At 54.3% G+C, this 24,928-nt stretch overlaps 1 protein-coding gene across 5 annotated transcripts; it reads right to left on the reverse strand.

The window, feature by feature from the left end:
* Positions 1–16,142: 16,142 nt before the first annotated feature.
* ZNF467 (zinc finger protein 467) lies at positions 16,143–24,928 on the reverse strand. Of its 5 annotated transcripts, none has more exons than XM_069461454.1 (7): positions 24,540–24,928; positions 22,429–22,503; positions 22,057–22,143; positions 21,833–21,949; positions 20,914–20,982; positions 20,498–20,611; positions 16,143–17,940 (listed from the first exon to the last, which is right to left on the reverse strand). In XM_069461454.1, exons 4-7 carry the CDS (start codon positions 21,924–21,926, stop codon positions 16,418–16,420), a joined length of 1,800 nt encoding a protein of 599 aa, XP_069317555.1. In that variant the 5' UTR covers positions 21,927–21,949; positions 22,057–22,143; positions 22,429–22,503; positions 24,540–24,928; the 3' UTR covers positions 16,143–16,417. The 5 variants fall into 5 exon arrangements, with proteins under 5 accessions (XP_069317555.1, XP_069317554.1, XP_069317551.1 ...); XM_069461453.1 differs by having other exon boundaries at positions 22,363–22,503; XM_069461450.1 differs by lacking the exon at positions 22,057–22,143.

The raw sequence follows: 24,928 nt of genomic DNA on the forward strand, positions 1-24,928 counted from the left end.
GGTCCTGCGGCACCTGCTGGAATTGGGGACAGGGTGGCATCCTTCAGACACTCCCATCCACAACAGAATGAAGTCTCTGCCTGACCCCCACTCAAAGCCTTCCATGAGCTGGCCTCGACTTAGTCGAACAATCTCCTCACTCTGCTTTTTCTCTAGAACTTGTATGTTACCAGCCTGACCGCCCCCTATCGGTAAGTGTGCCTGAGCCCACCATCCTTCCTTGCCGTTCCCCCTGCCAGAAATTCCTCCCTCAAATACCCAGTTTCATCTGACAAAGTCCAACTCAGTTGCTCCCTCCACCACCATTCCTGCAGTCAGAAGTGGTAACAGTAACAGAAATGACAGCTAACGTCTATTAAGCACTTACTACGTCCAAGAACAGTGGTGAGGACTTCTAAGGCATTGAATCTTCACAGCAATCTTACAAGGCAAAGTTTGGCATCCCCCCTATACAATTTCAAAAACTGAGCATCAGAGTAGTCCAGGAGGTTGTCCCAAATCACAAATCTAAGAAGTCGTGGAGCACAGGTTAAAATCCAGATCTAACTCGGGTCCCAGTTATTTCCTACTACTCTCTACTGCCCCCTTTAGTTAGTTCTGCTTAAGTGTTTCTATGTCACTTGTTTCACACTTGATTCTGGACAAGATGCCATGCAACAGAGGCGCCATACTTTAGACATCCTTTGATTGTTTGACATTTGGTTGACAGAAGAGTGCCACTGAATTCTGCCAACTCGAGTGAGTTTAGAGCAGATTTTTCCCCAGTCGAGCCTCCAGGTAGGAACACAGTTTGGCTGACACCTTGATTGCAGCCTTGGGGACCTGGCTAAGCTATGCCTGGATCCTGACCCACAGAAATGGTTGAATAATAAGTGTGTGGTGTTTTCTTTGTTTTGTTTTGTTTTGTTTTTTTGAGACAGAGTCTCACTCTGTTGCCCAGGCTAGAGTGCCGTGGCATCAGCCTAGCTCACAGCAACCTCAAACTCCTGGGCTTACGCGATCCTCCTGCCTCAGCCTCCCAAGTAGGTGGGTCTACAGGCATGTGCCACCATGCCCGGCTAATTTTTTCTATATATTTTTTTTTAGTTGTCGAGCTAATTTCTTTCTATTTTTTAGTAGAGACGGGGTCTCACTCTTGCTCAGGCTGGTCTCGAACTCCTGAGCTCAAACAATCCGCCCGCCTCGGCCTCCCAGAGTGCTAGGACTACAGGCGTGAGCCACCGCGCCCGGCCAGTGTGTGGTGTTTTAAACCACTAAATTTATGATAATTTGTTGCACAGAAATAAATAGTACACTTACATATGCCAGCTTCACCTTCTGTTAATATATTTATCTTTATTCTGTTATGAAAAGAAATACATCATTATAGAAAATATGGAAAAGGGAAACATATAAAGAAGAAAATAAAAATTGCCCACGGCATCTCACGGTGCTTCAGTGCTGTCTGTGTGCCGGGCAGTGAGTGACGGGCACGTGCGGGGTATGCGTGCCCCATGCATACCCCGCACACAGCGTGAACAGGCAGCTTGGAGAGTGTAATAGCCTTGTCTGGAGTCACACGCCTAGTAACAGTGGTAGACACAGGATACAAACCAATGCCTGTTCGATCGTATGGCCAGAATTTTAACCCACTGTGTCAGAGGGTCTCGGCGTTTCCGTGTCTGAGGCGCACACTTTCAGACTGAATTTGGCAGCAGGCTCAAAGAATTTTAAGATTTGAAACACCACCACCCAAATCTGGATTTAAAAAAAGCATAATCACGATTACATTGTAACAAGGTTTCAGGGAGTCCATAAAAGTATCCGGCTCTCACGCTATTTATTTGGTGGTCTTTCCTTTCTGTGTTGCTGTTTAAAAAGAATGATTTTTGACCAAGACCACATTCTCATTCAGACTCTTGAAGCAAACTTCATGTATTTTCTAGGACTGTTTCTTTGGCATTGGCTGACTTTTTGCCAGATCAATTGCTTCTCCCTGGCAGGGAAAAGTCCCTTTCTTAACCTGGTGTTGCCCGACCGGCTCTGTTAAATGATAGCGACACAAGCTGACACTTACTGACATTTATTATATGTGAGCACTTACTGTATGCGAGTTACAATAATGATGTTTAATGAGGACCTATGTTGGAAATATCCGAGAATAGTCTTCCCCTTGATCGATTTCATAAAATAAGATTTAAAGTTTTTTCAATTGACTTTAGCTAATATTTATACCTGGAATGTGCCAGGCACTATGCTTCATGGGAAGACTTGCTTCAGGAAGCTGGCTGAAGGAGGGGAGCGAGAGATTTATTGGGAGGTAGCTCCCGGGAGAGCTTAAGAAGGGAGGAGGCAGTTTCAGGCATGACATGCATCTGAGCTGGGGGCAGGAGAACAGGATCATGCGTGTGGAGCCTCAGACTGGTGCACAAAATCTCAGCCAGCCCGACAGGGAGCTCTGAGCAGAGAAGGCCTGTTGGATGAGTTCTACTCTGGGTAGAAATAGGCCTAATACCGGGCCATGTCCGGCCATTGGCAGGGGACTTCCCGGGCGGAGCATGGCCTGGGCTCACAAGCCAAAGAGGACCTTGAAGGCACTGACAGCTGCGGGCCGTCGGCGCCCTGCACGCTCACAGCTGAACAGCACTGAGTTTGGAAGGGAAATTCAAGGGCGCATCTCCATGGTTGCCATAGAAAGGGATACAATTTTGCCTCCGGAATGCCAAGAATCTATGGCTCATCTGAAGCCAAGATCCCTCCATCTCTCGTTCCTGCTTTCGTCTGGGGTCAGCGCCATTCTCCTCATTGAAGACCAACCTCATCCACATGATAAGAAATATGGCCTGTGAAAGCTCCCGTGTTTTACTTTTTATGGCATTGGCTACCCAAGAGAGTCTGACTCACGCTTTCTGGAACAAAGTTCAAAATCCTGGGGAAGCACTCCAACCAGCCCAGCTTGGGTCGGGTTTCCCACTCCTGGACCCATCAACTGGTCTGTGCGGGAACATGGCAGGACCACATGGGGGTGCAGTAGTCTCGGCGGTGCTGGTGAGGCAGGAAGGACGAGGGGGTGCCTCTTCCAGAAGAACAGCTGCACTGAATGCATTGACATTAGATGTCTACTCCAAGTGGTCTACGCATCTTGCCTCTGTTTCCTCACTCCAATTCCCCCTTCGACCACTTGCAATCTAAGTGTTGCCCCTTCATACTACTGAAACAGCTTTCTAAGTGACCACCAATGATTTCATAGTTAATCAGTCTGATTGTCCTCTGGAATGCTCCATAGAATAGCTGCTAACGTAGACCTGGTTCTAGTTATAGCACCCTCTGCCGTAGACATTTGGGTTCTTCTGTCCAGCCTGGGAGCTTGGGAACTCCCACTTCTCCCGTAAACAGGCACAGAGCATGACACCCACAGCAAAACTGTGTGATCCCAACACCCTGATCATAGCTGACCAAACCCCAGATAAACTCAACCTTAGCTTAGGCTTAGCTTGGATTCTCTTTCCAGGAATTTGGAATAGAGAAAGTCAGTCAATCGTTCCAATTACTCACAAGTAGCTGGTCCATGTGGAAGGTGGGGAGAGGCCATGCTCAGCGTGCTCTGTGAATGAGGCAGCAGGAAGGCTGGTCTGCAGAGGAGAAACCTGCCCATCTGGTGGGTACTCCTGGGAGAAGGCAGGGGTTTACAGCAAACCAGCAGAGAAGCCGCCGGAGAGTCGTCATGCGGGGCAGGGGGACACTGCCCTCATTAGGGAGCAGTGAAGTCTCACGTGGTCCCACCCAGGGAGCCAGTGACTTAGAAGAACTCACCAAACACCCCATGAGAGAAAAGGTCAGTATTCCAGCAGTGTCCTGCCACACAGAGGACACCTGTGTCAGGTGATGACAACACTGGTCAAATGAGATATTATCTCCTTCCCCTCCACTCTGTCGACCCCTGGGGACCCAGCTGGGACCCAAGGGGTGAGGACGAGGACTGGAAGAACAAGGCAGAGACCACCGCCACCTGGGCCTCTTTTCCCATCAGAGCAGATGTGTAGATCAGCCCCCAGTGGGATTGGAGAGATGCTTCCAAGTGTGTGAGATATTGAAGTTTGGGTTTAGAAAAGGCTGGGCTTTTTAATAACTGAAGGTGAGACTACTCAACCACCCAAGGTACGTTAGGATCTATCTAAAACACAGATTGCTGATAATATGGCCCAAACTTCTCCAATTCCTGTGCACTCACTACTTTGCCCTGTGACTTTGCTGCTCTTCCCACCAAAGACTATCTTCCCACCTCTTGAACCTTGGGGAGCCTTGTGATATGGTGCGAGTTCTGGAGCCAAGGCCTAAAAAGGCCCTTGCAGATCCTGCTCCAGCCCTCTCGGAACAGAGAGCTGCCGTGTCCTGTCGGGAAGCCCGGGCCAGCCTCCTGGAGGGGGAGAGGGAGCCCTGGGCAAGAGCTAGCACCAGCCATCAGACGTGAGAACGAGGCCGTCCTGGACCACCCAGGTCCAGTCCAGCCACAATAGCCACAAGATGACAACTGCATGGAGGACCCAGGTGAGACGAGCCAAGAACACTGGCTGAGCTCAGCCCAAATGGGTACCGCACAGAACTGGAAGCAAATACAGGGCTGTTGTTTTAAGCAGCTCAATTTGGGAGTGATTAGTTGCAACAATAGAAAACTGATAACGGGGGAAGGCAGGTCTGACAGGATAGGTTTGAATGTGATCACGGAAGAGAAAAGTAAAGTTGCTTCTTCCTTGCCACCCACCAAATCCAGCTCATTTAATTAACCGGTTACATTCACAGAAGGCAGATCCCTGCAGCGACACTGGACAGATTCTAGATATTTCCCCCAGGTATTCTCAAGCGCCTGAGTACCTACTTGATTTAAATTAGACGACTGGTGTTTCTGACTCTCCCCTTGTCTTTCCCTTCGGGCGTCACTTCATAGAGCTGTGGCGAGCTCGGAAGACCCCTCCTAAAGGCTGGCGGGTGGTAGCCAGCTCTGGCCCCCAGCAGGCTGCTGCCACTCAGGGCTGAGCAGCCGCGGTGACCTTGCCTGGGAATAGAAGTGGGGGCAAGGGGTGAGCTACCACTGCTTTGTTTCCTGCCTGAAACAAAGAACACGGGAAAATGAGACGCAAAGTTGTGCAGGCCGTGCTGCCGCAGCTGCAAAACGAAAAGCTTCTCATGAGAACGCTCTGCGCAGACACGGGCATGACCGAGGACCAGCACAGCGTGGGCTTCTGCCGCCCACCTGCAGGCCTCCTCCTCGCGGAGTCCAGCCTCCAGGCCCAGCCAGGCCGGTGTGCTTCGGTCGGGGTTGGGGGGTGCGGGTGGGGGGCTTCTATGGGGTCATTGTTAGTCCTGATCTGGTCCCCAACAATACCCTGCCCTCCCCAGCCTGCTGAGCAGGAAGGGGGACACAGAGCCCAGGGTGGGGGGTTCCTCTGGCCTCACAGGCTCTTCCTGTGCTAGGGGCAGCCCAGGCACAGGGTCACAAGGAGAACCGGAAACGGGCTGGCAGGGCCTGCCTTGCAAAACCGCGGATTTCCTCCGTCCCTCCCTCCCACTCTTCAGTCTCCTTGGGAGCCTCTTTCATTCTCTAGGCCTCAGTTCTCTCGTGTGTAGGTACGAGCAGAGGTCCTTAAACCAGCTTTGGGGACGAGGAAAGACCACAGAGGGGCTTACGGAGAGGTGTGCATGTACTCTCTGAAATGTTGTGCCAATTGTGGTTTCTGTCATTGCTTTGCGGGGAGCTATAAACATCTTAGCCAAGTTCTTGGGGGTCCACAAAAGGTTAGGAGACATCGGTCTGGGAAATTCCCAAGCCCTTCTGCACGACACTGACATTCCTGCTTTCCCTTTCTGTCCCCTCTCCCAAGCGGTGGCGCTCTGCTCTCTGTTCAGTCCGGGTAACTGTCATCGTCTGCAGAGAAGGTCTACAGTGACGGCCAACAGAGGCAGTATAGTACAACAGGCTGTAAAATTGCAGGTGGGGGGAGGTACGTGAAATACAGCAGATGTCTAACTCGTATCCTTGCATCGGAGCAGTAGCTCTAGCTTTAAGCATCCCGCAGCCACATGGAAGAAAATGGATTGCTGAATTCATTAACACCGTGGGATTTGTATTTTGCTGTCACCACGACTTAGCCCAAAGCTATAACTTGGAAAATGTGGATTTTAGGCACTAAGATTATCTGGCAGGGGAGAGATTCTGAGATGGGTAGGCCTTTTAAAGGCTCTACCAACTACACAGCTCAACAAATACGTGAGCGCTCACATGTGGCGGAACCTGGGAACACAAAGACAGGGAAACGCCCTGGAGCTGCTCCCAGTGGGACTGGAGAGATGAGGCTCTGGCTCCCGTAGGAGCGTAACCTTCCTAAACTTCAGCTTCCCTACCTGTGAAATCAGGACAGCAGCCCACACACCAAGGGGACTTAGGAGAACTAAACAGGAGCCTGGGCCACAGGAAGCCCTTGGCTAGTCTTAGGCTTACACAGACACACCAACAACTGGAGGTCACATCTGACAAAGCCGCAGACAGTGGCCCAGAGAGCTTGAAAAAACAGGTTCTTGTGGGCTGGCGTGGGGAAGGCCACCCCCAAGAGGCAGCTCCCATCTAGGCTTGAAGTACAAGCAGGATTTAAAAGAGGAGTCAAGGCCTGCAATCCTAGCACTCTGGGAGGCTGAGGCGGGAGGAATGCTTGAGCTCAGGAGTTTGAGACCAGCCTGAGCCAGAAGAAGACCCCATCTCTACTAAAAATAGAAAAATTAGCCAGGCATGCTGGTGTGCACCTGCAGTCCCAGCCACTAGGGAGGCTGAGGCAAGAGGATGGTTTGAGCCCAGGAGTTTGAGGTTGCAGTGAGCTATGATGACGCCACAGCACTCTAGCCTGGGAGACAGAGCGGGACCCTGTCCCCAAAATAAAATAAAATAAAATAAAAGGGGAGTCAGGGCAGGTGGACACGTCATCATGGGGAAACCAAGATAGGCAAGGGGAGGAGGCAGGAAGACCACAGCCTGTTTGGGAGACAACAAGGTCCCTCAGTGTAATTGAGGGTTTGTACTCAGGAGGTTTGCAAAGTGGGTTTAAACATTTGTCCGGGCCAACTGCAGAGAACCTGGAGTTACAACAAACATTGATTGCGTGCTGGCAAGGCAGTGGGTGCTGTGCTCCGTGCCAGGGAGGCTGGCAACCCCAAGGGGCAGACAGACACACCTTTAGCATAATGTGACACATGCCCACTGCAAAGGAGTCTGGGTGCTCAGATGAACGAAAGTCTCCAGGCTGGGGAGTAACAGGCTGCAAGGAAAACCAGCCTAACAGTTGGAGAATAGATTGGAAAGCAGGAGTTAGGGAGGAGAAGCTGGAAGCCAAAGGGTAGATAGGAGAAGATACAAATGGTCTAGGTTGTCCACAAGCCTGGGCATGAGTGGATGGTGCTGGGAGCGCTGGGTGCAGCGTTGTGAGCAGGCATCTGGAAAGGACAAGCATGTCTTGGAGCGAGGTCTGTGGTTGCGGAGAGAAAGGATCCTGAGGACACAGCCTGCTCTGGCAAGAGTCAGCTTCATCCGCCAAAATACAGCCCTTCTGGGGAGAAGCCGAGGGGTGCAAGGCGCAGTCTCAGAGGGCCTCCCGAAAGCCCCCAGTGAAACCTTGAGAGATGAAATCCCAGTGAGAGGAAGGGGGCGCTGGGCCCGCAGGAATCCTCTCTCCCTGGGCTGGAGGAGAGCCCCGGGTCTGGCTTCTGTAGAGCTTGAAATAGAATCCAATTTGCAATGTCCCTAATGATGTTATGTAATGACATTACATAAACCCTTACATAAATCAAAGTCCTGCTCCTGACCAGGAACGTCCCCTGCCCTGAGGCTGACCTAATCCCAGGCCTCAAGGCTCTGTCCTTTGTCAGGGCAGTTGGACAAATCCATTTCCCAAAGCCTCTGTCAAACCTTCCTGACCCCAGCGTCTCTGTCTTTAGGATCCCTGGTACCTCCTGCCCGGCTGGCTTCAGTCTGCCCGTCTCTTTCCCTCAAGACCCTCCCCAGAAGCCCTCCCCACCTCAACCCACCTCCCCCCGCACGCCAGCCCCAGCCCCGCTCCCTTCAAACCCTCTGACAACTTCACCCCTGGGAAGCTGTCTCTTCACGAGTAAACCCTAGCTCCCCGGCGCATGCAATTTACAGAAACACCAAACAAAACAGTCATGTTTTAAGGAAAAATGCTCAGTTCTCAGTTGCTCCTACAGTCTCCTAAAAGTCAACTGTTTACTGTCACGTCAAAGCTATTTTATACTGTTATATAAGTAAGAAAATGTAAATTTAAAAATCACTGTAGAACAGTCGAGGTGCGGTGGCTCACGCCTGTAACTCTAGCACTTTGGGAGGCTGAGGTGGGAGGATCGCTTGAGACCAGGGGTTTGAGACCAGCCTGAGCAAGAGCGAGACCCCATCTCTACTAAAAATAGAAAAATTAGCCAGGCATGGTGGCGCATGCCTGTAGTCCCAGGTACTCAGGAGGCTGAGGCTGGAGGATCACTTGAGCCAGGAGTTTGGGGTTGCCGTGAGCTATGATGATGCCACTGCACTCTACCCAGGGTGGCAGAGCGAGACTCCATCTCAAAAAAGAAAAAAAAAAAAACCCACTCGTAGGATAAAGTAACATGAAACAAAATTTTTGCCATATCTTTTAGCTTTTTGGAATGGCAGGACGCATCTCCAAAGTGTTGACCCTTCAGCACAGCACAGGCCGGTGCAAGAGCCCTGGCGTGTCAGCCGCCCGAAGCCAGGTCTGCCCTCCCTCCCCCAACCCCCTCACCCGCCACCGTCCCCTCCCAGAGCTGCGGTGCCCCAGCCCCTCCCAACACAAGAAGCCCCTGTGTCGGCCTCTGCTATCCCAGCTTTGACACAGGGGCTCAGAGAGGTGGAGACTGAAGCGATGTGTCAAGGTGTGGGGGGGGGGGTGGGAAGGCACGGAACAGGTCCTCCCTGCAGCCTTCAGAGGGAGCGCGCTCCTGCAACACCTCGGTTTCAGACTTTTAGCCGCCAGTGCTGTGAGAGAACAGATTTCTGTTGTTTTGAGCCATGTGGTTCGTGGTACTTTGGTAAGGAAGCCCCAGGAAATGAATATAGGGCCTTTGGTAAAAGAGCCACATGGCACAGCCCCCTGTCCCCACCCCGCCACCTCTGTGTACGTGTGCAGAGGGGAGGCGAGCAAGGGACACTAGGTCGGCAGGACGACTTTCAGCAATTCTCAGACATGGAGGCTTGGAGTTGGGCCCGGGCTGGGCAATGTCACCAACGTCCATGAGGCCTGGGCTCTCTTCGCAGATCCCCGCCCGCCTGCTCCGTGAGCACACCCCGCGATCCTGCTACCTGCCTTCCCACCTCCTCCCTCGTGCCCTCCCGGAGCCGCCCCTGTCTGCACTGCCTGCGCTCCCCAGAGCATCGCCTGCTTGGACGCCGGCCACTTTGCCCGGTACCTTGACTCAACATGCCACAATATGTATTTCTTATGAAAACTCAGCTTCATTATGCCTGACAATCCCTACATATTAAAATCACGGTTGACATCTGCATCTCAACGTGGACCTCTGCACCTCTGCCTTAGGGTGACTCCATCGTTCACGACCACTTCTGGAGAGGCGACATCTTGCCACAGATGCCCAAGCCCACCTTCGGTTGCTTCGTCCTTGTCCCCAGGTCTCTGCCATCCAGCGCTGTGGCTTACTGTCTTGGGCACTGAGGAAAGAGCCCTTTTTCCTCTCCCAGGAGACAGGTGTGTGTTAACAGGTGGGTGAACAAAGTCACATTTCCTGGCTGGCAGAAGCCTCGTCCTGAGGATCTTGCAGTCTTGGCAAGTAATTCTCCTCCTCAGGGATGCTGTCCCCACCCTCCTTATGTCCCTCATTGCTTCTTACTCTTTGTCCCGTGACCCTTTGCACATACTTCTCCGACACATAGACCCACTACATCCTCCCACGAGTCTGTGAGTGCCCTGAAGACCATAAACCGGAGGGTCCTCTCTGCAAGGGGACAGCGGAGCTGGGTGTTTAAGCTCAGGCCCTAGGAAAATGCAGATGAAAACCACCGTGAGACTCCACTTCACACCCACTAGGATGGCCACCATCAAAAAACATAATCAAAAGACAGAAAAATAATAGTTGTTGGTGAGGATGTGGGTAACTGGAACCCTTGAGCACTGCGGGCAGGAATGGAGGCTGGAGCAGCCGCTGTGGACAACAGTATGGCAGCTCTCAAAAAATTCAAAATAGAACTATTGCCATAGGATCCCACAATCCCACTTCCGGGTATACGCCCAAAAGAACTGAACCCAGGGGCTCAAACAGACACACATACACCCATGTTCATAGCAACATGGTTCAAACTAGTCATGAAGTGCAAGCAACCCGTGTCCACTGACAGATGAAGGGATAAACAAAATGCACTAGAGACACACATGGATTGCTCAGCCTTAACAAGGAAGGACATTCTGACACCTGCTACAACGTGGATGAACCCTGAGGGCATTATGCTAAGTGAAATAAGCCAGTCACAAAACACAAATGTTGTATGATTCCACTTATATGAGGTTCCTATAGTACTCAAATTCATAGAATAGTGGTTGCCAGAGAACGGGGGTGGGAGGATGGGGAGTTCGTGTTTAATAAATACAGAGACTTCGCTTTGCAAAATGTATTAGTCCTCAGGTTCACCAGAGAAACAGAACCAACGGGATGTGTGTACACACATAGAAAGCGATTTATTTTAAGGAACTGGCTCATGTGATCACGGAGGCTGGCAAGCCCAAAATCTACACAGTGAGTTGGCAGGCTAGAGACCCAGAGTGAGCCACTGCCGCAGGGCAAGTCCCAAGGCTGTCCGCTGGCCCGAATGCCCTCTTGCTCCAGGGAGGTCGGTCTTTTGTTCTGTTCAGGTCTTCAACTGATTGGACGAGGCCCACCCCCTCGTGGAGGGCAACCTGCTTTACTCAAAGTCCATCCACTTCAGTGTAAATACCATGCAAAAATACCCTTACGTAAACATCCAGAATGATGTTTGGTTAAGTATCTGGGCACCATGGCCTAGCCAAGTTGACACGTAACATTAACCATCACTCGAGATGAAAAGGGTTCCGCAGACGGGTGGTGGCTATGGCTGCGAGTGTGTTCAATGCCCCTGAACCGTACACTTGGTAACAGTTAAGATGGTAAATTTCATGTTACATGTATTTTACCACAATTAAAAATAATGTAATTTTTTTAAAGCATAAGCTCTGGAGTCGGACCACTAGGCTGCTTTTGTCACGTGTGGCTGTGCCACGGGATGCAAGTGACTGAGACTCTCTGAGCTTCCCTCACCTCTAGATCATGCCTAGATCATCACATGGGGTTGGATGGGCCCATAATTGTGTCCTGTTCTGCAGGAGGTAGTGCACAAGGAGTTTGGAGGACAGGGCGTGGGCTGGAGCAGTCGGGGGTGGCTTCTGGGGCAGGAGGGTCAGGGAAGTGCTGTGGAAGAAGCAGGAGCTCTGACCATCCAGTGCCACAGTGGCAGAGGAGCTGGAGGGGGGCACTGCGGAAGTGGGTTTTGTCTGCACCAACACTGAGAAAGAGGACCCTGCTCACCTCTAACTTAGCATCGCAAATAGCCGGCCTCCTGCGGCCCCAAGCGATCGATCACACAGTTGAACACAAAATTACACGTCTGTCGTTGTCTTGCATTGATCTCTTGTTCCTCCACCTCCTCTTTGTCCCAGTCCTCGCTCCTCACCCCGGACCCTCCTCCCTCCAGAAATCATCCCTGACTGCTCCAGCCCACGCCCTGCCTCTCTCAGAACTCCTCGAGCACTTACATCCTGAAGAATAGGCTACAATACCTGGGTTCGGATCTAGGCGTGTCATGAGCCGCCAGCCTTCTCTCCCAGCTAAGGTCACAGTCTGGGGGCAGGGGCCACGGCTTCTACTTCTCCAGAGTCTCCCAGAGCACACAGCACTCAGGGCCCATGAGTGACCACAAGCTGAACTATCAACTCCATGAGGGCAAGAGCTTTCATTCTGTTCCCCACAGCGTCTGCACAAGGCTGGTGGATTTTAAAACTCAGTGAATCTTTATTGGTGGGGGATTAAATGCCGGAGCCTCCCTGCCTGCCGAGGCAGGCAAGCCTGGGGAACACAGGACTCCTTTGACTCAAGATTCGCAGGCACCTCCAGCAGATGCCCCTCACCGGCACCTCCTGTCCAGCCCCGCAGACAGAGAGGAAGGAGCTTCGGGAGGCTGAGCCACACGGAAGATTCTTGTGTCTTAGCAGTCATGTGATGGGCAGATTTCACGAAAGCCTGAATGCGGTATCACTTACGTCTACTCGCTCCACTTTGCTCTGGCTCCATCCTGCCAGAGCCCCTCTGGGTCACTAATTTAGTTCCCTAAGCATGGAAAAGAGGAGCAGTCTAAGTGCCTTAGTCTCTTCCAATACAAAGCAACACACTGCCCATGTGGTTTATTTAAAACACACCACACCAGCCCGTTTGACCAAACCAAAAAGGCTGTGGCAACTTGGGAACCGATGCGGTGGGTGCCTGTTAGTTGGTGTTCGTGCCCTAAGGCGCCAGCTGAGCTTCAGGGGTAAGCTTGTCATCCAGAATGCAGTGAGAACCGTGCCCTCTCTGCTAACCGCCTGCCCCCTGCCCTCTGGGCTCCTGACCTCTCCTGCAGGCGGGCAGCACTGTCTTTCTCCACCTCCCCGCAGTGGGTCAGTGGGTCGGAGCTCACCAGAATGGCTGTGGCTGGTTCCATCTGAGACCCCCCAATCTCAGGTATCTAGATCACTCGGTGGTTAGAAGACTAACAGTTTAGCAGTGGGGGGAGGAGGTGGGAACCCAGGGAAAGGACTAGGAGGAAGAGGAAGTGTTACTTGCATAAAAGCAAGTCCTTTGTTCTTATGTGTAAAGCTCATTTGAGCCTACAGCTACCAAAGACTCTGGAAAATGATAGCAATGCAGTAACTGTCCCCCAGCACACGCTTCTGAGGTGGGGGTGGGGTGCAGGGAACGGAGGACTCTAACAAAGACCGAGCCATGAAGAAAGCCTCAGACATCACGAGGTTGATGTCCGTGGGGTTCGGGTCTCTGTGATGTTTCCTCTATTAACTACACAACCCAGGAAACTTGTTCAATATTAGCATTCTGGTGATAACCGGATTTGCCCCATCTTCCTCGCAAGTGGGGACTTGGGTCTGTGGGATGGAACAGAGTGTTGTAACCTGTGGGGAGTCACAGGATGTGGAGGTCACTCTCTCAGCCATCGGGACAGCGGTGGGACCCTAATATTATCCTATCGAAATGCGCCAGCACATTAAAAGATTGGGAACAGACTTTCTGTTTGGGATGATGAAAAAGTCCTGTAAATAGTGGTGATGGTGACACAACCTTGTGAATATGCTTAATGCCACTGAATTATATACTTCAAAATGGTTAAAATGGTAAATTTCATGTTATGTATATTTTGCCACAATAAAAAAAACTAAAAAACTTAAAAATAAAAAGATTAGGAAGCCCAGGTTCCATGGAGATTAGGTTCCTCCTGGGGAACCACCTTGAGGAACCCCCGTCTTTTGCTGCAGACACACCGTGTTTCTTGAGCAGGCGCCTTCTGAATTGGTTGCCACCAGGCTGGATGCTGAATGACTTTTGACTATTTGCAAACAAGCTCAAAAACAAGAACACAGATATGCCTTGTGGAGAATCTTCAAGAGAATAAGAAATCCTAGCAATGTCTGGCACACGGCAGGCCTCACCAAATATGCTACAGGATCCAAAAGCTGTTCTTACACAAGAGTTCCAGAATATTTCGAGAAAAGAAAACATTGGTATAACCAACACAAACATTGTGTTCCTGTGTTTGATTTTAAAAGTCCGTGGGATTACTTTTCTGGCTGGAATCACAAGCTCAGTGCCGAAGCCAGGTAGGCAACTTCAGAAGCCGAGCCGGGCTCCAAGACCACGGGGCGTGGTCAGGACTCCCATCCCTTAGTCCCAGGAGGCCAACTTTTGCTCAGCTCCTGCCACCGGCTGCCACATCTTCCGACTTTTCACAAGACAAGCTGGACTTACAGATATTTAAAATACTGCAGGGGGTCCGGGGAGGGCAACCAAAACGGCTCCTGTTTTACAGCCACACCTGCTACATTAACCTGGAACCACCTCCTCATTCTCGGCCACGAAACTTACAAACTCTCCTGCACTCAAGCCTCCCCCAGCACACAGTGGAAGCAGCTTCCTGCCTGACATCCATCCGCACCTGCGTCCACCTTCTGCCTTCTCTGGGACTTGGCTTCCGTGATTCCCGTTGCCGTCTGAGTCCTGCCCCAGCCGCCCTGCTGCTGACTGCCTTGCTGCAGAACCCAAAGGACCTGGTAGTCCTCAGCTTCTGTCACCTCTCCAGCCTTCATCCCCCACCTCCCTCCTGAAGCGCTGTCTGTCCTTAGCTTTTTTGTCCCCTCCTCAGGGTTTTCCTGTCCATTCCCTGCACCCCCACTCTCCGATCTTCACAGACTTCTCTCTGTGGCATCCCCAAATGCTGTCCTTAAAAAGCGTTCTGTCCCAGGCCCCTCTTTTCTCACTCCACACTCGCTTCTTTGGGGATATCACACACTCCTCCATAGCTTCCGAAACATGTATGGATGGTGCTCAGGTCTGTCTCCAGCCCAGCCCTCTCCTGAGCTCTCCCCCCACACAGCCTGCTTCCTACTGGTCACACACTGGTCACACCAACTCAGCGTGTCCAGGACTGAGTTCTCCTGTGTCACCCATCTTGGGGACTGCCACTATCATCTAGTCAGTATTCAAGCAGAAATCAAGCTAACCTCACCCATCCCACCCACTCCCTTTATACCCGCCCCACCACTAGTCAACAGGTCCTATTAAGTGGCTCTTGAATCCACCACTTCTCATCTCCCCCGACACTCCCATGATGCCAGGTCACCACCACCTGTCACCTGGATGGCTGAGGTGCAGGGCTCCAGTCTAACTCCTTCCAGCCAGACATCTTTCCAAAACGTGGCCCTCTCCCCACTCCCTTGGATACAGTCGAAACTCCTTCACAGGTGTGAAAGGCCACTTCTCTGGCCTCTCATCTCCTCAGTGGAAAATGAATGCTGTGCCCTAAGTCCCACCCAGGGCAGAGGACAGGTCACACCCAAGGCGGCTCACTCCAAGCCCAGCATGCTTGCCATTACCTTACACCCATCACTGCCAGCCAGCCCAGCTCTCACACCTGCCTGGGCTGGGGAGTGCAATGACAGAGACTTCTGGACCAAACAGCCTTCATCAAGGGAGAACTTGTTGGGAAGCGTGATGTGAAAACATCCTTCACCAGCTGTTAATGTGCTACCTCCTTCCAGGCAGGTGGCAGGTGAGGCTGCCACTCCGAATCCCCTTGGGAGAGCTGCAAACAGAGGCAGGAGCACAGATCTCTGGAGCCCATGACGGCATGCCAATGGCACGTCATCTCCAGGGGAATGGCCAAAGGACAGCCTGCCCCTGCTTCAGCTCCCGTCTTTGGTACCTGGCACGAGAGAAATGCATACTCACGTTTCTTCCTTGTCAAATTTCTGAGCTAGAAGCAGGAACTGGGGTAGCAGTTTGGCACTTAAGGATATTACATTTTGAGGCTAGGCATGGTGACTCACGTCTGTAAGCCCAGCAATCTGTGAGGCCCAGGCAGGAGGATTGCTTGGGTTCAGGGGTTCAAGACCAGCCTGAGCAAGAGCAAGACTTGTCTCTACTAAAAACAGAAAAATTATCCCGGCATGCCTGTAGTCCCAGCTACTCAGGAGGCTGAGGCCGGAGGATGGCTTGAGCCCAGAAGTTTCAGGTTGCTGGGAGCTACAATGATGTCACTGCACTCTGGGGTGTGGAGGGGACAGAGCGAGACTCCGTCTCAAAAAATAAAAAAGTATATTACATTTTGATCTGGAGCGTTAATTAACAGCAGCTGGCTAAGTTTAACTCATGCAGGACTGAAAGGGAAGGGGTGCTGTGTGTGTGGACGGAGGTGGGACAATGGCTAAGGAGAACCAGGGGTTCCCCCCCAACTCATTTAACAGCCCCAGAACTTGCAAAGTTTAACTTTAATGAAACTTTAAGTATATACATAACCACTCTTTCCCACACGCTAGAGGTTCCTGGCCCAGTCTGTCCTTGGTCACTCGAGGTCCAGGAAATGTTGGCTTTCCGAAGGGGCATCTGGGTGGGAGTCTTCCGAGGACTTCAGCCTAAACCGTCCCCAGCAAGGATTCACTCAGCACATAGTCTTTGTTCTGTAACGTCAGAGCTGGGAACGCTTTTCAGACTTCTGAGGGAAGGAAAAGGGCCGGCAGCAGCCCAGGCCTGGCGGCACGCGTCCCTCAAAACTGTGAGCAAAGGGTCGTGGAGAGAGGGCTCAGAAGAAGAGCGGGCGCGGCGCCCCCTCGGTGGGAGTGGGCCAGGCTGGGGCCGAGAGGGCAGCGTCTGAGGCCGGATGGGCAGCTTCGCCGTGGACGCGCTGGTGCCGCACCAGGTGGGTCTTGCGGCTGAAGCTCTTGCCGCACTGCGGGCAGGAGAAGGGGCGAGAGCCTGTGTGGATCGCCTGGTGGCGGACCAGGTTGGTTTTGGAGCTGAAGCTGCGGGCGCAGACGGCGCAGGCGTGGGGGCGACTGCCCGTATGCACCGCCTGGTGGCGGCCCAGGTGAGACTTGCGGCTGAAACGCCGGCCGCATTGCGCACAGGCGAAAGGCCTGGCGCCGCTGTGGGCGCGGGAGTGGGCGACCAGATTGGGCCGCGAGCCAAAGCGGCGGCCACACTGAGCGCAGGCGAAGGGCCGTTCGCCCGTGTGCACGCGCCGGTGCCGCGCCAGGTGCTGTCCATGGGCGAAGCCGCGCCCGCAGTCCGGACAGCAGAAGGACCGCTCAGCCGGAGGGGTGCGCGGGGGCACAGCTGGACCCGAGCCTGTCCCGCAGCCCGGCCCTCCGGGAGCGCAGGCCAAGGACTCTGCGACGGCAGGGTCCACGGTGGCGCCCAGTGCACACTCTTCGCACCCAAAGGGGCCACCCTCACTGCGGTGCAGACGCTGGTGCGTGGCGAGGTTCTTTTTCCAGCCGAAGCTCAAGCCGCAGTCGGAGCAGGCGAAAGGCTTCGGCCCAGGAGGGGACGGGGTGGGGGACGGGGCGGGGGAATGGGGCGAGGCCGGCGCGTCCGGGGAGGGCCGGGCCTGGCCGGCCGCCTCGTGCACCCTTTGGTGCCGCACCAAGTGCTGCTTGTGCGTGAAGGTGCGTGCGCACTGTGCGCACTGGTAGGGCCTCTCGCCTGTGTGGATGCGCTGGTGCCTGATCAAGTGCGTCTTCTTGCGAAAGCGCTTCTCGCACTCGGTGCAGGGGAAGGGCCGCTCGCCAGTGTGAGTCTTCTGGTGGGAGCCCAGATGGATCTTCTGGCTGAAGCGCTTGCCGCACTCTGTGCACGGGTAGGGCCGCTCGCCCGTGTGCGTGCGCAGGTGGCGGGTCAGGTGGGCCTTCTTGCTGAAGCGCTTGTCGCACTCGGAGCATGGGAAAGGCCGCTCTCCGCGGTGGCTGCGCTGGTGCAGCAGCATGTGCGTGCGCTGCGTGAAGCTGCGGCCGCAGTCCGGACAGGCGCAGGGGCCCTCGCCCCGGTGCAGCCTCTGGTGCAGCCGCAACGTCAGCTGGTCCCGGAAGCGCCGTTCGCACTCCCCGCAGCCATAGGGCTTCTCGGGGATCGGGGCCCACCCGGACAGCGAGAGCCCTCCCAGTGTCCCTGGGGCCCCGGGCTCAAGTTTGTAAGCGGCCAGATGCCCCAGGTCAGGACCGGGAAAGGGGCTTGGAAGTAACGATAGATGCTGGGGCCATTCGACCTCCTCTTCTGCCTCCTGATCCTCATCCTCCACTTTCACCTTCCGAATCATCCATTCATCCCCTGAAAAGTCAACAAGAATTGTCTACTAAGCCCCATGGGCCACAACGTTTATTCGCCAATGGGACCGCCACCTCTTGCAGCCCTGTGGTCTGGCGTCTGCTCTATCTACTCTGCCCAAAGGTTCCTGGGAATGACCAAATCCGAAACTCTTCTCTCCTCCTCCTCCTGCATTCTCTGCGGCCTGTGGACACCACCCCCTCCTGGGGGCTTCCTCGCAGGCTTTCATGTCACCGAGGAGCCCTTCCCTGCCTCCTTGCCAGGCATTGCTTCCTCTTGTGCCCCCTGAATAGGAGTGATGCCCAAGTGTCAGTCCTCATGCTTCACTCTGGGTTCACAGCCCTTCGGTGGCCGCCCCAGATCTCCCTCCTTTCTCTCATCCCCAGTTGGGCAGCTCCCCTTGGATGTCCTGCACACTGGCTGCTACCCGGAAGGTTCACCACCAAACACCTGACCTTCCTAAACCTACCCTTGGCTGACTTTAACCTTAGGGCCACAGCCTCCTCCTCCCAACTGGATGGCCTTGAAACCTGGACATCACTGCTCCTCTTGCTGTCTATGTCCCCTCTAGTGGCCAGAGTGCCAGAGTACTGTTTTGTTCCTGCTACTCCCTTCACTCCTGCTGCTGCAGCCGGGGTGGAAATCCTCCTTTAGGAAGGAGAGGATGGAGTTTATGGGACTTGGGGAACTAGTGAACACTGCCTCTGGAGAAGCAGAGAGGGCCCTCGGGGGGAGCTGCGGCCCAGGGCAGGCCCCTCTGGGCACTGCAGTGGCCCAGCCCAGAGGAAGCAGCCCAGAGCCCAGACAGGGAGTGTCCCCCTTGGGTTCTCCTCTGCCACTAATCAGCAGTATGACCTTGGTTAAGTCACTTAACCTCTTTGAGCTAAGTTTCGTAGTTTGCTTAAGTGTAAAGTTTGGACTACTTCATAATTCCTAAACCTTGTGTCACATCATAATCTCCTGGGAACTTTTATAAAATGCATATATGGGGTCAGGTCCCATGAATCTATTCTCTTTCTTTAGAGCTCCCAAAATGATTCTTGTTTGAGAACCACTGAACCAAATGATATGAGTTCCTGTCTGGCCCTAAAAGTCTGTAATAGCCTCAGCCTTGATTATATTACGCATGCACTGCTGCAATTAGATCCACTCCCAGTTTCTTCTATCAATCTACCAATTTCAAACAACTGTCTGCTTATCATACTGTGATTTTGCTTTCATTTTCATTGTGCCACTCTTCACTTGTCTACTCAAGAACCATCAATAGCTCCCTATTATTTATAGGATAAAATAAGTTCTAGCTGCACCTGAGGCTCACCTCAGCCGGGCCCAACTTTCTTATTCTCCCAGGCATGAAACCTTCGCTTCAGCCAAGCTGCTCCCCTCCAACCATGTCCCCTTTCCTGCTTCCTAAGGTCTTTTCCCAGCCTAGAATATCTTCCTATCCTCCACCCCACCTTTCAGAGCTAAAGTCTACACCTCTCTCAAAATGCAGCACAAATAAACATTTTTCACAAATCCAATGCATATAGATCTCTTAGCATAAACTCCTATAGCACTTACTGTTAACATTTTCACACTCACTTATAAGTTGCCTTTATACTGTTCTCTTCATTGTTTGTTCTGGTTCCTATTAATGTCATCTCAACTAGATTTTAGCTTCTGGAGGGGCAGATATTGTATGTTCCATTTCTTCTGTCCAATAACAAGTGTGTTTTTATGTGTCTAGTAAAAATCAGGACTGCCACTACTTATTGAGGGCCAACTACAGATGAAGCACTGTACATACTGTCACTGTCACAAACCTTCCCAGCGACCATGAAGTTACTATTATCCCTGTTTACAGGTGAACAAACTAAATCTCCTGGAAGCAAGGTAGCCTATCCAAAAGCACTGAGCTAGGAAATGCGGAGCGAGGATTCAAACCAGGTCCTTGTAACTCTAGAGCCCATCCCTTTCCACGACACCTTTCCACAACAGCCTGTACACAGGAGGCACTAAATAAATCCTTATTGAATAAATGAAGTCACTCCGGCAAGAAGTGATAAGGATGATGGCAGTGGAAGGAAGCGATGGATGGGACTGTGGAGAGAGAATCAACTGTTTGATCACCTGGGTGTGGGGGGATGAGTTGAATACCGCAGATTTGGAGCATCTGGATCAGTGGAGGTTTGGGGAAGGGAGCATATCTGGGAGACAGCGAAAAGGCTGATTGAAGTCATGTATCTTCATGGCAATTGTAATTGAGGTGATCAACAAGCACATACTTAGACTGGGGGAGATAAGGAGGGGAAGTTAGGACGTCTAGAAGGTGAGGGTGTGTTTGTTTCTCTTTGGTGACCAGCCTTTCTGACTGCCACTGCCTACAGATGTGAATTCTCTTTGGACACTGAAGGTCTACAGGAGAAAGGTGACGGCACCTGAACTCATCGTGCTGGAAGGGCGTGGAGTGGCTGTCTCGGGGGATGACCCACCTCATCAGATAGCAGCTCTGGAGCTTGCTGGGCCCCTGTTCCCTTGGCCTGACCCCATGGTGGGATGAAGCGCTGGGAAGACTCACCTGAGCAGGAGCCCACAGGCTCAGCCTTCTGTGGTATGCACACCTGGCCGCCTCTGCAGGGAGCCTCAGCCTGCTCAGGGTGGGCACCTTCCTCCAGACTGGGGGCCTCACACCCTGGCAGAGAACAGGATACCTCAAGGACTCCGGAGACATCACAGATGGGCAAAGGTCCCCACTGGTGCTAGGGAGCAGGGGCATTTGAAACCCTAGCTCCAACCCAGCCCACAGGGTTCCTCCCACATCCTACCTGAATTCAGGGGCTGAATTCCCAGCTGCCCCCAGGCTGCCTCAGGCTCCTTCAAGCAGGGCAGCTGCTAAGGGTGTGCAGGTTGCAAGAGCCACAACTGTGAGGAGTTTCTGGAATATGTGTATGTAAGGTAGTAGAAGAAAGGAAGGACCCCTGGCCTGAGGCTTACCTGAAGTTCCTAGGAGCAGGGCTGGGGGCCTCCCAGCCCCCAGATGGACCCCAGTTCCAAGGCAAATCACTGGAGAGGATTGGGATGTCAAAAAGCCAGGCACGTTCCTGCCTGAGGTGCTCTGTTCCAGCTGTCCCCCTGCCTGAAAGCTCTTCCCTGGTATTCACCCAGCTGCCCTCCCTCACCTCTTTCAGATCTTGCTCAGATCTTACCTACCCAGTAAGGCCTAGTCTTAGCCCCCTATTTAATCCACTAATACGCCCTACCCCCACCTGCAGCAATCTCAGCCCCTCTCACCAGGCTTTATCCTCTACCCCAGAGCACTTCTCGTCTTTGAACATGGTTTATAAATTTCCTTATTTTTTTTTTTTCTTTTTTTTTTTGAGACAGAGTGTCACTTTGTTGCCCGGGCTAGAGTGAGTGCCGAGGCGTCAGCCTAGCTCACAGCAACCTCAGACTCCTGGGCTTAAGCAATCCTACTGCCTCAGCCTCCCGAGCAGCTGGAACTACAGGCATGCGCCACCATGCCCAGCTAATTTTTTCTATATATATTTTAGTTGGCCAGATAATTTCTTTCTATTTTTAGTAGAGATGGGGTCTTGCTCTTGCTCAGGCTGGTCTCGAACTCCTGACCTTGAGCGATCCACCCGCCTCGGCCTCCCAGAGTGCTAGGATTACAGGCGTGAGCCACCACGCCCGGCCTAATTTCCTTATTTTTATGTTTATTGTTTGCTGACTCTCTGCACTCACTGGAATTAAGTTTCTTGAAGGTAGGGATCTTTGTCCGTTTGGTCGCTGAGGAATTCCAAATGTCTAGAACAGCACCTGACACATAGGAGGTACTCAAAAATACTTGATGGATGGAAGTAAGGAAGGCAGGCTCCTCCCTGAGCCCTCTCCATGGTCCCCATTTACTTACCTGAGCATGTGCCCAGCACATTCTCTTCCCTGGAAGAGGCCATCTGCTCCTGGGCATTATGAGATCCTTCTCTGGGCTCACTTTGGGGGGCCATCTCTGGCTGTCCCACGGAGAATCCTGTTACAGGCAGAAGGATGGGCCCAAGTGAAGCATCCAGTACAGAACAGGTGATCAGAGGTGGGGGCTCTTCCCCTTCCCAGCCTACCCAAGGGGCTTTTCCCAACCTGCTCAGGAAGGTAGGGTCTCTCGCCAGCATGGACAAGGGACAGCCCAGGCTCCCCAGCAGCCTGGCCAGGAATCAACCTCAGCCCCTTGGAGTTGAGTCAAGAAGGACAGAAGAAGGAAGAGATAGAATGTTGTAAATATCACAGTGCTCTGTGAGTGTCTGGGTGTACATACAGTCTAGCACAGCCTCTACCACATCCCAGGCAGTCAAAGACATCCTGAAGAAATGGAAAAAGATGCTGCCCTGTGGGCTCCCCAGGGCCTCTGGGGTCTCAGGGTTGCAGCCTCGAGGCGGCTCTGCTTACTTAGTTGCAGATGCCCCGAATCTCCCTACCCCTCTCCCCCCAGGTTCCTTCAGTGTGCCAGCTCACCCAGGGAGCTGAGGGCCTCCAAAGTCTCTCTCATGGCAACCCAAAGCAGCTCCTCCTGGGGATCAGCCACGGACCCTAGGGAGAGAAGGGAGCCTTGTTCAGATTCTTCCCAGACAGCTTCCACCAGGGCCCTGGCTTTGCCCACCTGGCCTATGGGCTCTCCCCAGGAGCTCCAAAGGTGCCATCCCCAGGTATCGATGGGGGAAATGAAGGAAACTGGATTTCAGAAAGCAAAGAGATCTTTGAAGGTGGCTCAAGAAGGCCTTGATGCCATTTCTACAACCTCTGGTCAGCTCTGGAAATCAGCCACTGCCCCCTCACCTGGCAGGTCTCAGTGCCAGCGACCCAACCCCACACCCTAGTGTGGGGTGCAGGACTATCTGGTCCTCTGGGGAGAGGGGAGAGCGTGGGAGACCAGGCTGGGGAGTGGGAAACTTCATCTCCTAGGCCCTCCAGCTGTCACTGCAGGAGCTGGTGAAATAGGAGCCAGCCCTGGGGCGGGGGTGAGTGTCACTTTAGTGCTACTGGTGGGGGAGGTCCTCAGAGAAGGGTACTCCTTAAAGGTAGGAAATGACTTGCTTCCTCTCCCTAAACCCCTACCTCAAAACCATCCCGTTCCCCCGGGGGCTTCCCCAGGCCAGGACCCCTCCCTTGTGCCCCCTCCCTGCTCCTCCTCCCGTGGGCTCCCTGCCCCCCCCCCAGCAGACTCCCCTCCCCCAATCTCCCAGGCAGCCTTCCCTCTGCCCCTCCCCTCCCCGCGCCCGCTGCCTTCCGCCCTCTCTCCCCGCGAATCCGGCTGGCTCCGGGTCCTCCGCTGCCCCGCCCCTCCGGCTCCTCCCGCTCGCCCGCGCCGCACCCGACAGGGGCAGGGCCACCCTCCCGAGGCCCCTCAGGCCAGCCCTCCCCAGCCACCGCCTCCCTGACCCTCCGCACCGGGCAGTCTCAGCGGCTGCGCTCCCCTCCCCCCTACACCCCACCCCCCCCTTCGGGCTCAGGGCCTCCTCTCTCTGCCCTCCGGTTCTCCCCCGCTCCATCCCCCTCCCTGGCTGCTCACCCTTTCCCTTCCTTTCCCCCTCCTCTTTTCCTTCCTCCCCAACACCCGCCCTCCTCCTCTGAGCTTTTCTCCCCCACCCTGCTCTCCCCTCCCCTCCCCTCCCCCTCCTCTCCCACTGTGGTTTCCCCTTCCTTCTCCTTTCCTTCCCGCACCTCGGTTCCCACCCTCCTCCCTCTCCTCCTCCCCAGCCCTCCCCCTCCGTCCTCTCCCTCCCTCCCTCCTGCAGCTCTCCTTCCCTTCCGAGGCCCCCGCCTCCCTTCCCCCTCTGCCTCCCCAGCCGGCTCGAGCTTCGCTTCCCCCCCATCCCCATTCCTCGGAACCGCTCTTCCCCTTCCGCCGCCCCCCGTCGCCCCCAGCTCCCATGTCGCCGGACCCCCTGGCTGCGGGTCCAAGGCTGACCTGCTCACTTGGATCCTCCGAACCGCACTGCTCCTCCCCACCCGCTCCTCCCCTCGGAGCACACCTTAGCATCCTGTCTCCTCCCTCAGTGGCCCCTTCCCCATTTCTGCTCCCCCTGGACTTGTTCTCACCCCCTCCCAAGTTTTCCCCCAGACCAGGACACCCCACCCGCTCCGCCTCCCGCCTCCGTTAGTCCTCTCGAGCCTCCGGGCTCCCCGACGTCACTCCGTGTCCCGGCCCCCTTCCCTGCTCCGGGGCTCACCTGTCAGCGCCCTTCTCTCCCGCCCCTCCCAAACGACCCGTTCCCCCTCGCCTCCTTTTCCCTTCTCCTCCCCCTCGGTCCCCACACTCCCTCTGCCCTCTCCCGAGACTTCTCACTCCCTCCCCTGGGGATCCTCCCGCCCCTTTCCCACCAGACTCCCACTCGGCCCCCGCCCTTCCCTTCAGACCCCCTGTCCCCCTTTCTCCTCCACAGCCCTGCCAAGCTCGCCCTCCCCCCACCCCTCCCTCCTCCGACACTTGCCCCTCCCCCACCCTCGTCACTCTGCGCCCCTACCCCGGGGCTGTCACCTGCACCGAGCCGGCGGTGACCGTGAGTGTCGGCGCAGAGAGGGAAGCGGGCGGAGCCGCCTGCAGCCGGGAGCTCCGCCGCCCTTACCTGGCGGGCCGGCCGGTCTCCCCGCTACTACGGGGACCCCGGCGCCCGGGCGTCCTGCCCCGGCCCGCTCTGCTCACAATGGCGCCCGCTGCCTGCAGCTCGGGTGCGGGCCGCCCGAAAGACTGACAGACTGACAGCCCCGAAACTTCGCAGGGAGGAGAGAGGAAAAGACGCCGAGGGAGCAGGAGCGGGAGCGGCGCCCGCGAGGAGGGAGGGACCGAGGAAGCGGGAGGGGTGCCCTGGGGCACGAGGCTGGGGAAGTAGGGGCAGGGGTCTTCTGCAGTGGAGTCGCCGGGAGGGTGCCCCGCGGGGTTAAGCCGGCAGGTGACGGCCTGGAGGCACAGTGCCCAGAGTAGGTGACGGAAAGTGGGATCTTAGGATGGAGGAAA

This window comes from Eulemur rufifrons, chromosome 29, assembly GCF_041146395.1.
Source record: "Eulemur rufifrons isolate Redbay chromosome 29, OSU_ERuf_1, whole genome shotgun sequence".
Lineage (NCBI taxonomy): Eukaryota > Metazoa > Chordata > Mammalia > Primates > Lemuridae > Eulemur > Eulemur rufifrons.